This window comes from Pezoporus occidentalis, unplaced genomic scaffold (assembly GCF_034315485.1).
Source record: "Pezoporus occidentalis ecotype Australia unplaced genomic scaffold, CSIRO_AGI_Poc_V1 ctg6, whole genome shotgun sequence".
Taxonomy (NCBI): domain Eukaryota; kingdom Metazoa; phylum Chordata; class Aves; order Psittaciformes; family Psittacidae; genus Pezoporus; species Pezoporus occidentalis.
This window is the reverse complement of record NW_026915943.1, coordinates 8,587,664-8,601,286: the sequence shown is the minus strand read 5'-3', so window position 1 is coordinate 8,601,286 and position 13,623 is coordinate 8,587,664. Positions and strand designations below refer to the sequence as shown.

General features: G+C 38.5%; 1 protein-coding gene across 9 annotated transcripts in view; it reads right to left on the bottom strand.

Moving 5' to 3' along the window:
* FAT3 (FAT atypical cadherin 3) overlaps positions 1–13,623 on the bottom strand; it is a 413,096-nt gene that overhangs the window by 129,562 nt on the left and 269,911 nt on the right. For all 9 annotated transcript variants that reach the window (XM_062639304.1, XM_062639310.1, XM_062639307.1 and 6 more), the window contains exon 4: positions 7,176–7,237. In XM_062639304.1, coding sequence (XP_062495288.1) covers positions 7,176–7,237 — 62 coding nt within the window. The remainder of the gene's footprint in view (positions 1–7,175; positions 7,238–13,623) is intronic.

Below are 13,623 nucleotides of genomic sequence, written 5' to 3'. Positions count from 1 at the left end.
AGTGTGTTTACCCTTGATATCATATTTATGTCAGCATGTGCAAAACATTTTTAAGTTAAACAATCTAATCTTGAGAGATTTAAAATAATTAGATGAATAGTACCTAAAAAAAATAAAGGCCAAAGTCAGCCATAAACACAAGGCAAAAAGCAAAACAAGGAAACCTCAGGCTTGAATTAAAGTCCACAAATTTTGTGGAAATGTCATAGATGTTCCAGTCTCTCAAGGCTCAGTCGGTATTTCACTGAATATATGAAATGAGCTGAGGGCCACTGTTACTATTTGATATATATGGACCCATTCCTGCTCTTTGCCTTTGGTACAAATTATGTCATCAGAGTTGTGTGTACATTTCCCATTAGCTACCTGAATTTAAAATGGAACATTAAGGAATTTAAATGCACAAGTTTGTTGTTTTTTTTAATTCAAGCTCATTTTGCCCTATTATTATTATTTTATGAAGATCTTTTTCTTAATACGAAAACAAAATTAAAATTCCACATGCATGAAGAAAACTGTTATTAAATTCAGTTTTCCCAATGCTTAAGCTCTGTTGTTTGTGCTACTTCTCAAGTCCCTACCTAAATTAAAGGGACATCTGGGATCTATTGAGATTTGTAGTAATCAAAGAAGAGAGAATAATCCATGAAAATGCCATGCTTTAATTATTCTGCAGTTTACAATTCCTGTTCATATCTCTTGCACTGAGGCCACTCAGTTGACAACGGACTGAACTAGTAATATTTCCAGGGATGCATTCGATAATTCTTCAACTTACTGGATCACATTAATTAGAGACAATAGTTAATTGAGGAGACCACTTATCATCACAGACAGATGAATCACACCAGGCCTATTCCCATATTTTGCTGTGTAAGACTTTCTGCCTGAATACACATGAGAAGCAGTGTGCAATGTCATATGCAAATCTGACTGAAAGAGGGTTTTAACCTCCTGTCATCCCCTGCCTTTGGAAAGTTGTTGGCTGCTTCTGAAAATACAAACTTGATGCAGCCCCATGTGTCTCTAGGAAGATGGTGCAGATTAACAACTCCTGAGGAAGACAGGGCACAGGATGGAAATATGCAGCATGGGATGAGCGAACTCTGCATGTTCCTTCTACACCGGGAACTCAGATCTCTGGTAGAATCACCACCACACTGGCTTATCCCACAGGCAGCTTCACCCTTTGCTGATAAACCCATGAAGAGGTGGTACAAGACAAATATGGGTCTGATTTTTTTTAGAACTGTTTATTTTAACCCCTTTCTTTTCTTTTTTCCTTTTTCTTCTACTAAGTAGGAGAAAAAATGACTGCTACTGCTGAACCCAGGACATCCCCAACTTTGAAACTGACATTCAAGGTCAATGTGTCACCATTCAAAGCTGACATGATGACACAGGTTTCATTGTCTTCTTAGAAAGTTGCATCTACATACCTACTGTTTAACTAAAAACCCTTTCAAGTGTCTTCAAAGTAATAAATAATAGTCCTTCTACTTCCAGCAAGCACAGCCAGTAATAATTTTTAAGTTCAAGCTTGAAGTAAGAGGCTTTTTACCTCTTTCTTTAATTTCCCTTGCATCATCTGATAGGCTTTGGTGTTTAAAAGGGAAAGGCATGTGCCTTTGGAGCCATTTAAACCTCAGATAAAATGTTCAATCAGACACACTGCCTCATTTTTACCCCATCACCAGCATGTCACTGAGAAAAAATGCAGCTTTCTCTGCCAAATGTGGGCAATGCTAAAGATCCATGAAACAAACGCTTACACAGATTCATAATTGAGGGTTTAAGCAATCAGTGTTCTGTCGAGCAGTATTCAGGTACATAAACCCAATGAACTTCATCTTTTGTACTTCTCCTGTAAAAATACACCTGCCTATATACTTCAGAAAACGCTGCAGTTTCTACAAAGGACCCCTGACTTCAAGCATCCCCAATGGCAAAAGGCTACAGCCTCACTAAATAGGCTCAGAAGCAAAACAAGATTAAATCTGTTAAATTCTTGTATGGGAGATGCCACAGGAAAAGAGGAGGATGGCAGAGAACGCAGCGCCAGTCCAACGTTGAACCATCAGCGTGGTGTTTGTGGAAAGAACTGAGAGGCAGTGCTATTTTAAAATGCTACTTTTCGAGATTTAAAACCCACTCTTCCCTGCAAACTCTGGCTGTAAATTTCCAGCAGCAATTTCCCCTGTGATATTCCAGACCAGATTCCAAATGATAGTCCCTCCATCAGAACTCACCTCACAATTACAATTTCACATTAAATGAGTGGAAATCTGAATTCTTTTTAGAAGGCTACAATTACAGCAGATTATTACGCTTCCCTCTAATTACTGCATATAAATACACACCATGAAACACACTTTATTGTACCCTGTTAGTGTACTTACAGTAAATAGAAACCAATACGCTTCACTCAGCCCATGTATTTTGACACATCGAATTTAGCAATCTATCTTCATTACAACCCCTTGCACTGTTACTGACATCCTTCTCAGAGCTACACTCAAGCATCACAGCAGGAAGATTGATGAGGCTTGTATACACTCATTTGCAGGCACTTGAAAGTCACTGCTACTATTCTGATAACACTAAGTTGGCTAAAAATTAGCTGCACTAAGCCAACACTTTGCTCCCGCTTCTCCTCCTCAATAATTATGGTGCAACACTTGGACCTTGAAAGGCTGAGGCTGTTGTAACGGTATTTTAAAACGTATTGTCTTCAGTTGCTTTGTCACTCTTGAAGAGATTTAAAGTTCTGACCGTGCTTACTAACACCTATTTTTATTCTTTGGAAAGGCTTTGAATGGACAAGATTTTCACCATGACAAATGTTAAAAGATTACTTCTGCATAAATCCACAGTGGTAAATTTAAACAGTTTGGAGGTACAGAGAGACACTAAGGATGCAATTTTCAAAACTGGCTAAATAACTTAAAAGCCTGCATCACGTGTGCTCATCAAGGAAAAACTAAATAGCCTCAGCACTTTAGAAGCATCAACTTGCTATATACTGTTATCAAGAGGATGAAAAGGTCATCTCTCACTCAGGTAATTTATCCCTGCAATCATAAAGTTTCAATGACTGTTGCTACAATTGCACTCTGAAGCCTGTACCCCTTTTGGCTCATTCTTTTGCTAAACATGGGTCTTGCCCGCAATTCCCAGCAAACTGAACTCCACAGCAGTGGAAGTGTTTTGCAGAGGCTGTCCATGATGGAGGCATAAGGAACCCAGCATCTGTAACAGCATGTTCAGAAACCACTCAGGGGGAGAAAACATGTGCTCAGATCCACCCTCCAGGCTGAATGCGCAAGTCAGTGAACTGCAGCCCGGCTTCAACAGTCCTCTCCCATCAAACTATACAGGTATACTGGAAAGCAGAGCAGGAATTACTCATATTCTGGACATCTCATGATCAGCTGACACAATGCAAGGATGCAGATCCTGCATGAAATGGTTTAATTTTTACATTTATTACTCAATATCCATCACTGCAGCAGCTGTTTCATAAAATCACACAGCAAACCCACTAGTGTTTGTGAAGCTGTCAGACCAGGAGTTGGAGGCATCTACAAAAGATGTGGGCTATCTATCTATAGATAGACTATTTGCTGTGCTTTTTCTTTAGCTCAAACTCTACCAATATTCTCCACTTCTAGCTAAGTAAATCAGCATAATACCATTGCAGATAGAGTCAAGTTTTAACATGAAAATTATTAGAAGACAACACATGTAGAAGAAGAAGGAAGTAAAAGAAGGAAAGAAGAGGGTCATATGTCCAATTATAGAAGGAGAATAAAGACAGATCACCTGAAACCTGCAACTGCACTTCATGGAAATGCATCACTATCGTCATTTACTTGCAAAGCAAGCAGGTAACTCTCAGAATTACATTTCTTGCTTCAGATGGATATGTAAATTCTTCATCCCAACTACAGAATCTTTAAGAAAGTCTGTGAAATAAAGCAAATGCTTTTGGCTTGCTTCGTGTAATAACTTAATCAAGCGGTCATTTTCCTCCCATTTCAGGCAGAACCATACCATTAGTAAGGATCCGCTAAAGCAAGAGACAATCCTGTATAAAATTCAAGACCATCCAATTTAACCCTAAGCAGAAAAAATTCTGCCTGACAGAAAACACTGAATAAAACCTGCAGCCATACGAGACATTATGAATGTGCCAAAAAAAAAAAACCAAAACAACCAAATTAAGCTCTCAACTTGAGAGCTGAAAAAAAATAGCACTGAAAGTGCCACAACCAATGAAAAATCTGGGAGCCAAAATACTTTTTTTTTTTAATTCTTCTCCTGCCAAAACCCCAGAAACCCCCAAAAGCACCCAACCCTCCCCAAACACCATCTCCAAAACAAACAAAAAAATCTCAATTATTTTAAAAGGGTGTCTTGCTCATGCATCTTTTAACTCAGGGTCTTAACATGTTTCTGCACTCTCATTGGGACATACTTTTTGGTAAGTCCTGTGGCACAGAGTATTAAAAAAGTCATGTGGACACACATCCATACATTCAAATAAGATAAATAAAGGAGGATGGAGAAGCGATGCCCAGCTGACCTGGGCTCAGTACTTTACAACAGACTTCTTGTGTACTTACAAGGTGAGTCACTTAGATTCACCTTTCCTAAGCACAGCAGTCTACAATATCCATTCCTTTCTGGTAATCAATGTTTTCTCCAGTATAGACAGGGACAGGTCTCTCCTGAAGAGCCACCCTAAGCCATCACCAGATGAAGTGGAGGTCTGGATGAGCACTGGCACTACACACGATTACCATTACCACCAGACAAGGTGGAGGTCTGGATGAGCATTGACACTACAAATTATTACCATTACCACCAGACCAGGTGGAGGTCTGGATGAGCATTGGCACTACACACAATTACAATGACTAACATCTGCTGTCTTATTTCACCTTGTTTCCCTAACAATTTCTGAGAAAGAGATGGAAATACTGTTACTAATGGAATTTGCTCAGTAAGTATTGGCTGCTATGGGTATAACGTCCCTGTCAAATTCTGGTAGGGAAAAGACAGGCTTATTAAAAGTAATTAAAAAGTTGTATCTAGGAAGGGTCTGTCAGTGCCTCAAACACGCACTGGGGAAAGGGGAGCAAGGGTTGCCAGGTCAAGCACTACTCAGAGCTTTTCAAAGGGAGACAAGTTTGCTCTCTTTTATACCAGACAGACTACTGGCAAAAGGGCATGAAATGAAGCCAGAAGGGAAATACTGTACTACTGGGAGACCATGGTTGTCTTGGCAATTAAGGCCTCTCCAGGGGTTAATTACACACAGAGGGAGAGACAGGCATTTTAGAAAACGTTTTCTGAGTGTGTCACAAGAACAAGCACAGCTAGGCCAGCGTGGCTTCAGATCCCCAGCAGCCTATCTGCTCTGATCCCCGGGAACGCGCCTCCCAAGAGGCAGTGATTCATTAGCACCACAAACAGCTGATGTGCCCACTGAGGCCATGTCCCCACCAGAGTCCCATTCCCTTTCCCACACACCATTCCCAGATTTCTTTTACAACAGTGTGGTCTTCTTCATGCTTCCCCAGGACACCCTGCTCAGGTGTTTCTCTTCTCTGCAGCCTGCCCTCCACTTCACTCTCCATTCACAAGCCTTGGAGCATCCTATGACACCAATTTCCCTCTAGTTCCTCGTGAGTCCTCAAAATCTTGCAGATGGTTATTTTCTCAAAAGAGATATAATTCAGGGGAAGAAATATTTTAACTTGTATTGATGACTAAAGCCTAATTCCTATAAATGATTGTTTTTTAGTTTTGCCTTTAATAGTAACACTTCCCCATCTGTATGGGAATCCTCTGGCAAATGTGGATTTGGCGTGGTCTCTGAGGCAAACACGTAACTGGAAAAGACACTTACAGATCTAATATTCTCATGAATAGATATATTTAAAAATCAATGCCAGTTTCATTCAGTTTGCAATCTTCTCTGACAGTATAAACTGTAAAGCTTGCAGTTTTTGGAACACATGATTATTTTACTAACTTTCCAACTTAATAAATCCTAGAAAAGGGAAAATCGTTTCATTTCCCCCAATTTATTTATGGCGTGGAATGTGCAAGAATCTGCAGTGAATTATCAAGAAAAAAGCCCAACAAACTTGTAGAGTAATAAATTAAACCTTGTCTCGTATTCTGCACTACCTAAAACAATTTGGGATTTCTAACAAACAAAAATAACCATGGAATATGTAAAAGTATATCTAACTACATTTTGCTGCCAGATAGTGATTACACTGGGAACTATTTTGTCCAGATACTTTTTTACTTGTATGGATTTGAAGAGAATTTCCTAAAATACATAGTAGGAATGGTTTTGTGAGATAATATGGTTATTTTTCACTTGTACCCACACGAATCAAGAATTCTTTATTTCACAAATTCCTTATTTCATAAGAGAACATAGTCAAGGATCTTCTATACCCAAAGGAAAAAAACGTAGCATGATGTACAGCAATGTGAAGGAAAACACACGTAGTAAACCCAGTAATTTAGAAGCATACCACTCCACATCCAACATATGTGAGCTACTTATAAAGACAAACATTCACCTAAGGGCCAAGGGAACAGTTTAGGCACTCATTTTAGAGGGCAACTTTTAACTTGAAAATTGTCACTGATGGTCCAAATAAGTGGAAGATGAGAAATTATTCATGAATTCTCATGGTGCAGTGAATGTGAGCAACATCAAAGTTTGTGTTCATGCAGAAGAATAGCTCGTATGTTAGATCTGAGATGCAAAACTGAAGGTAAACGTGTTTAACCTGAGAGACTGAAAATCTTGGCAGGGTTGTGGTGATTCCACCACTAAAAAAAAAAATTAAAAATTGCTCTGGATATCCTAGACTTCTGCCACAAATAAAATTTCAGGGCTACAATAAAAGGTTTAACTGAAGCAGATGAAAGGTGGAAAACAAGAGTTGTGCATATTTGGTCAATTTTTTCCTGTGATTGAGAATTGCAAAATGTATTATTTCTTCTGTATAAGCAGACAATTCCCATCTTTGTGCAAGTCATATATTGAGAGAATGGAGAATACTACTCTCCTGGAACAGGAAGGAGTGATTTTAAACCACAAAAATCAGTTAACCTTTTAACATATATTTTCCACTTAATCTTACCTCCAAAAAATGCTCTGCTTGCTGTTCCCGATCCAATTTTCTTGATGTGGTTGTAATCAGACCTGTGAAAAAAGGATGATGTTTGATTGTCAATATCCACTGAAAAATACATCTCTATCAACCAGAAGCAAATTCATTTTTTTAACACTCAAAGGGAAAAAATCTATTTGAAGCTGTGTCAGACACAGATGTCTTGACATCTGTCAAACATGTTGTTTCTCAGTCCAGCTATTATGAATTTCTGACTAACGATGGATCTTTAAAGAATGATGTGAGAAAAGTAACTGAAAAGCAGTTAGCTCTGTACCTACAGTTAACACGCTACATTTAAAAACTTCCTAAAGAATCACTATTTGTCTTGTGATTAAGTGCTTCAATGAGTCATTTGCATTTGACTGAAACCCTTCCATAAAAAAAACTCATTAAAGATTTCAAACAATTAATGGGATAAGATGCTGATTACTTCCATGCCAAGAATACTTGACAAAGGAGGTTATTTCTGTAATAACTACTTGTATACATAATGATTTCCAAATGTAATCATTCTAATGCATTAAAGGTTTTGTACGACAATTTCATCAATTTGTTCCATGCTCAAATTGAGCTTTTAAAATAAAATACCCTTTTACATAAGGATGAGCAAGATATCTTTATTTTTTTTAAGTAATGTACTTTCACAAATTATTAAAGTCTTGTGAGATTTGTATCAAGGAAAGAACATGAAACACAAAGTTCCCTCCAGGAAAGCAATGCGCATCTTCGATGAACACAGCTTAGGTTTTTTTTTTTTTGGCTCTCACTAGAGATTGAAAGGACAGATTTGAGTTTCCCCTCATACAAAACCTTCCTTGGGATCAGAAAATGCAACATGTGCTGGTTTTGTCAGAAATTCTGACAAGCATAAAGGGACCAACTTTTCCTATAGATAAAGCTGGTTTTGCAGCGACTGCCAGTGAACAAAGCCATTCTCAAGAATTTCTTGTCTCTAAGATTACCAAGAAAGACAGGAAAATAAGTACTCCCTAGGTTACCTAATACACTTATTTAATTAGACCAGCCAAACACCTAGACAGAAATTCTTGACGACCCTAAATTATTGAAAAAAAAACCCCTATCACCAACATCTTACAACTACGTAACACCTCTAGCGCTGGAAAGCTTCTACAGCTACAGCTTCTCATACACTGTCACCTTCTCCTTGGAGGCATCACTTTTTATCTATTTTGGTGAGAAGGGCTGGAAAGTAACAGGATGAAACGAGGAAAGGGAAGTCCACTCTGCTTCCAGTATACCAGACTTGTTACAAGATCTACTAGACCACGGAAGTGACACCCAAGGGGATGCCTCACACTAGAGCATGTCGTCCAAGGCTCTGTTCAACCTGGCTGTCATCACTGAAGGGCTTTTTTTCCTTTTCCTTTTTTCAACGTAGAGCCTTTTGGACCACAATAACGGTCAGAGTGACTTCAGACTCGAATTTCCTTCTAGAAGAGGTATATGAACACGTCTTTATGATAAAACTGCCTATATTTTAAGCATAGCCGTTCTGAACAGATTTAGCATGCAGACTTAACAGTCAGTGCTAAAGGGCAGGTAACCAGACCATGTTCTGCAGATCAGATCCTTAAGTATGGTGCTAGCACAACCAGCTGATTTTGCTTTAAAGGCAGCTCTACATACAAGTACCACTTCTGGGCAGTTTCATTAGCTTTTTACAATACTCTATATAAATAATTGGTCATTTGTATGCAGTCATGGGGCCTCTAGTTGCCAGTCCTGTTCTCTGAGGAGCTCTCCCATCTAACACTCATGCTGGCCTCATTGCAGACTCCTGGCTGGATGTGTATCTGGTCCTTTCAGATTATAATACTGTATTTCAAGGAATTCTTTTTGAATCACCAAAACTGAAAACAAAATAATATTACATTTCAGTTATGTCTAAGACTACCCACAGCTTTAGCACTCCAGTCTCAAAGAAATTAATTTCATGGGGTTTATGAAAACCGTGTTGTTTCTCCCTCCTGCATTCAGTACTCTATGCCATAGATACAGAGTAATAGTATTATCTAGCAGGATGTAGAAATTTATTTTTGAGATATTGGGGCAACTGAGAGAAACTTGGCTTTGCACAAGAGAATATATCCCAGTTTTAGTTCTTCCCTAAGTGAATTAACTTGTCATAATCTGTTATGGTGTAAAGACTATATCTAAAGGAAATAACTTAAAGAGAAAAATAAACCCAAAGAAATGATGCTAGGCTGCCCTGCTGTTTATGATATAAAATCACAAGGGGACAGTGACAAAAAATGACCCTTTCTTTTTTCCCATCTTCAGTATGTGCTGCAGCTCTTCTAAACACAGGCATCTGGACAACTGTCCAAAGCCAGTTGGGAAATACAGCACAGATTTATCACAAAATAGTCAAAACCACTAACAGGCTTCAAAAGTCATAGCACAACTCTCACACACCTTCTCTCAAATTTCCAGGGAAAAATCATGCTCCTGCTAAAGAGGAAGAGATATTCATAACTGTGATAATTCTTAAAGAGTCATGACAGTGAAGAGGAAAACTGAACTCAATAGAAGTTATTTACAATAAAATCATCAGCCCACAAGCAAGGTTATGTGATTCTATTCCCAGCATTTCAAACTTTTCTTAGAGTTTCTGAATTGAAGCATCTCTCCACGCATCCTGGCACATCTGTTCCTCAGGACATATAAAAGAACTGCTTTGTGAAATTCTGAAACATTGCTTGAGGTAACGATATGCTCCTATATAACTTGCTTTCCTATAATACCTATCACTTTTGCTGTCAGAGAACTTTTCCCACTCTAACAAATGAACAATTATTGTTTTCCTCCCATTACAGAGTTTGTAAATGCTGGAAGGTGAATAAGCTCACCCTGCACATGTCCCATTATATCACAGGATACAGTGACAAGTCCCAGCTGACATGGACTGGGGAACATACTTCCAGCAGCTCACTGTACACTGGATAGCATCATCATTTTGTCCTGCATCATTCCCCTCTAAAAAGAAACTCAGCATGTGCACAGAGAAGAAATGGCAACGTCCTTCACCCCATCACCTTATAATCTGGATGGGAGAACCAGAGATGTGAGGTGGGCAACAAGGCAAACCTGCCCTACAGATTAGGTGAGTTACAGTGATATGGAAGAAAGAACAGGACCAACAATAGGAAATACTGACATTTTAACCAATACATCAGCCTATACAATCTTCAGCTGATGCCTCATCTTGGAAACAAATCACCAGCTATTTATCTTTTTTTAATAATAAAGCCAGTAAACCTGAAAAAGAGAGCAGCAGTTTGTTGGTTCTATTGCATCACCTAAGATAGGCTTTGTTATTTAGAAGTGGAATAATGTTCTGTCTCAAGTTGAGTCTTTTGTGATATAACGCATTTTTTATTTTAACAGTAGTTCTGCTTGGATGCTTAAACTTGTGGCTATGCTAAATGTCTTTATCTGAGGAATACCAAAAAGTATACATCACCCTCTGAAGACATCCAGGTAATAGGCTCAATCTAATGCAATTCTACTGCAATCAAATAAACTCTGTAAATTTATGCTAGGAATCTCTCTCAAATGAATGTAATCTTTGCATTCTTATTTTTAGTTAAGAATAAGTGAAAAAAACCACAGAAAATTATTAATTTATTTGACAAACAAGGCAAACAAATTTATATTCAAATGTAATTTAAGGCCAACAGCTTTCGTTTTTAAAAGTTCAGTAACTATATTTCTATTTGCATACCCAAATTATTCCTTCCCAAGGAGGTTGTGATACTGCCATGTAATCTCACAAGCACTCCAGTATTTAATTTGAATTCTGACATTTTTGCCAATCTTTATCAGAGTTTGTTTTATACGCTACTGGAAATATAAATATATTTAATAGGATGGCCTAAAGCTAATAGAGATACTAATGTTTCTGGCTATCTTTATTACTAGCTTGACAAGAAATGTCACTTGTTCCTTGGAACAAGTCCAGAGGAGGGCCATGAGGATGATCAGGGGACTGGAGCACCTCCTGTATGAAGACAGGCTGAGGAAGTTGGGGCTGTTGAGCCTGGAGAAGAGAAGGCTGCGTGGAGACCTCATAGCAGCCTTCCAGTATCTGAAGGGGGCCTATAGGGATGCTGGGGAGGGACTCTTCATTAGAGTGTAGTGATAGGACAAGGGGTAACGGGTTCAAACTTAAACAGAGAAAGCTTAGATTGGATATAAGGAAGAAGTTCTTTACTGTAAGGGTGGTGAGGCACTGGAATGGGCTGCCCAGGGAAGTTGTGAATGCTCCATCCCTGGCAGTGTTCAAGGCCGGGTTGGACAGAGCCTTGGGTGACATGATTTAGTGGGAGGTGTCCCTGCCCATGGCAGGGGGGTTGGAACCAAATGATCTTAAGGTCCTTTCCAACCCTAACTATTCTATGATTCTAAATACAGGATAACATGCAAGCAAGGTGAGAATCTTGAGAAGTGCAGACGAAGTGTGGAGCAGTAAATGCAAACAGTGACTTTTCAAATTTTAGCTGATCAAAGTGAAGGTGATAAGCAAAGATGGGGGTAAATAATACCAAAACTACACCAGCCCAGATTGTCAGCAGAGGATCATGCACTATTGGAAAACACTGCTTTAGAATTTCCATAAATTATCACTAGTCATCCAGAGTAGAGCATGCACATAAACCTTAATTTATATGCTGGGAAGTTAAGCATGCATTTGTTTTCTTAACACTTTATGTTCTGGAAAACTCTGCGCATTTGCTACCTCTGTTCTTGCTGTCAGAAAGGCTGACAGCACCTGGACAAATGCAAACCTGTCTTCTAACTCTGCCTTCAGTGCTTTAATTAGAGCAGCCAATCGCCAATTAGGATTTTCCACCTCAATAACCCATGCTTGGCCTTCAGTTAGCTCTCGTTTCACAGAAGGGTTCTCATGCAAATAAAACCTCTGTGTCTGTGTGTGCTTAAGTTAATAGACCACGCTATACAAATACCTACATATATGCTGTATATACAGTCTAATATTTGAGTATGTGTATGTCTGCATGTGACCTTTTACATATACCCAATAAGTTGAATATTAAAAATTATCCCCAACTACACATATTTACAGAGATATATTTAGCTTTAAGGTTTACTGATATTCCTTCTTTCAACATATATACATTATATTAAACATTTGTGTGAGAAACAAATTAATTCATGGACTTTGAGAGCCACAGAAAAAAAACAATTCACCAAGGGCTGTTAAATGCTGTGGCTAATAGCCTTTTATGGCTATTAAAGGCTACGGTTAAAGAAATCTTTTAGCACTGGATAGCTTGAACACTAGCACACACAGGGAAACATTGCTCTGGGTTTGCTGCTTCTGATCGCTGCTCTCTATGCATTCAGAACAGCCCACGGCTGTAGGCGAGACAGCAAACTAAACTGACCTTTGGCTTAGAAGAAATTCACATATTTTTCAATATTATGGCACTTAGTGACCAAAAATCAGTTTGCCGCAGGCTATTTTCTAACACAGATTGAATTTGCCTAATATGGCTATGAAGCCAAGGAGAGTTCAATAGCCTTTTCCTTATGAAATTAAATTATTTTCATTCAACCTGGGGATGGATAACCTTACCTGATGTTCTGTTTAAAAGATAAGAGAATCTGGTATGGAGAGACAGTAAATTTTACTGCTGTCTCTTGGAGTGCTGCAAATTTTATGGTATAAAGAATAAATTTAAAAAAAAATTAAATTTTAAAGAACTCTTTTATTAATTCCTCATTTCCAAACTTTGTTTAGATGAAATATGGAAAGAGTATATGACAGGTAACGAGCAGGCTAAAGTAATAGAAGTCGAATACCCTTTTCTATTCTATGTCGAAGGCTGTCTTCACAGAGGTCGGAAGGTGAGTAAGAAAGCAATGTTTTCCCCTTCCCCAGCAAAAGACTAAAAGGATTCAATTTACCTCCTGTTTTACTTTCCATTATTAAATCTTTTTTTTTCCTGCTGTGCATATTCATAAAACCCATTTCATTAAAAAATTACAAGTGTAGGATGAGTTAGAAGAATGTATTGCCTGGCTGCAGATCATAGTGGTACATATACCCTCTTCACTCGCAGAACAGCCAGGCAGGACAGGGCCATATATTACAGGGCTTATATATAACTCCCATCTAGACATGGTCTTGGTGGAGTAACTGAGGTCTTGTTTCAAAGCCCTCTAGTCCCTAGTTGCTGACAGAAACTTTCTCCTCATTAAGATACTTATCTTCATCTTCAAAGAAAACATGTTTGAGATGGAAACAAGAATGTAAAATTCAAGAGCTTTCTCTGCAAAGTTTTTGTGCCCCATCAGATGCTCTGAACATCCTGCAACACTGCAACTATCCCGTCATAGTCCAAAGTAGATATGCTTCCCAGTCTGCCTT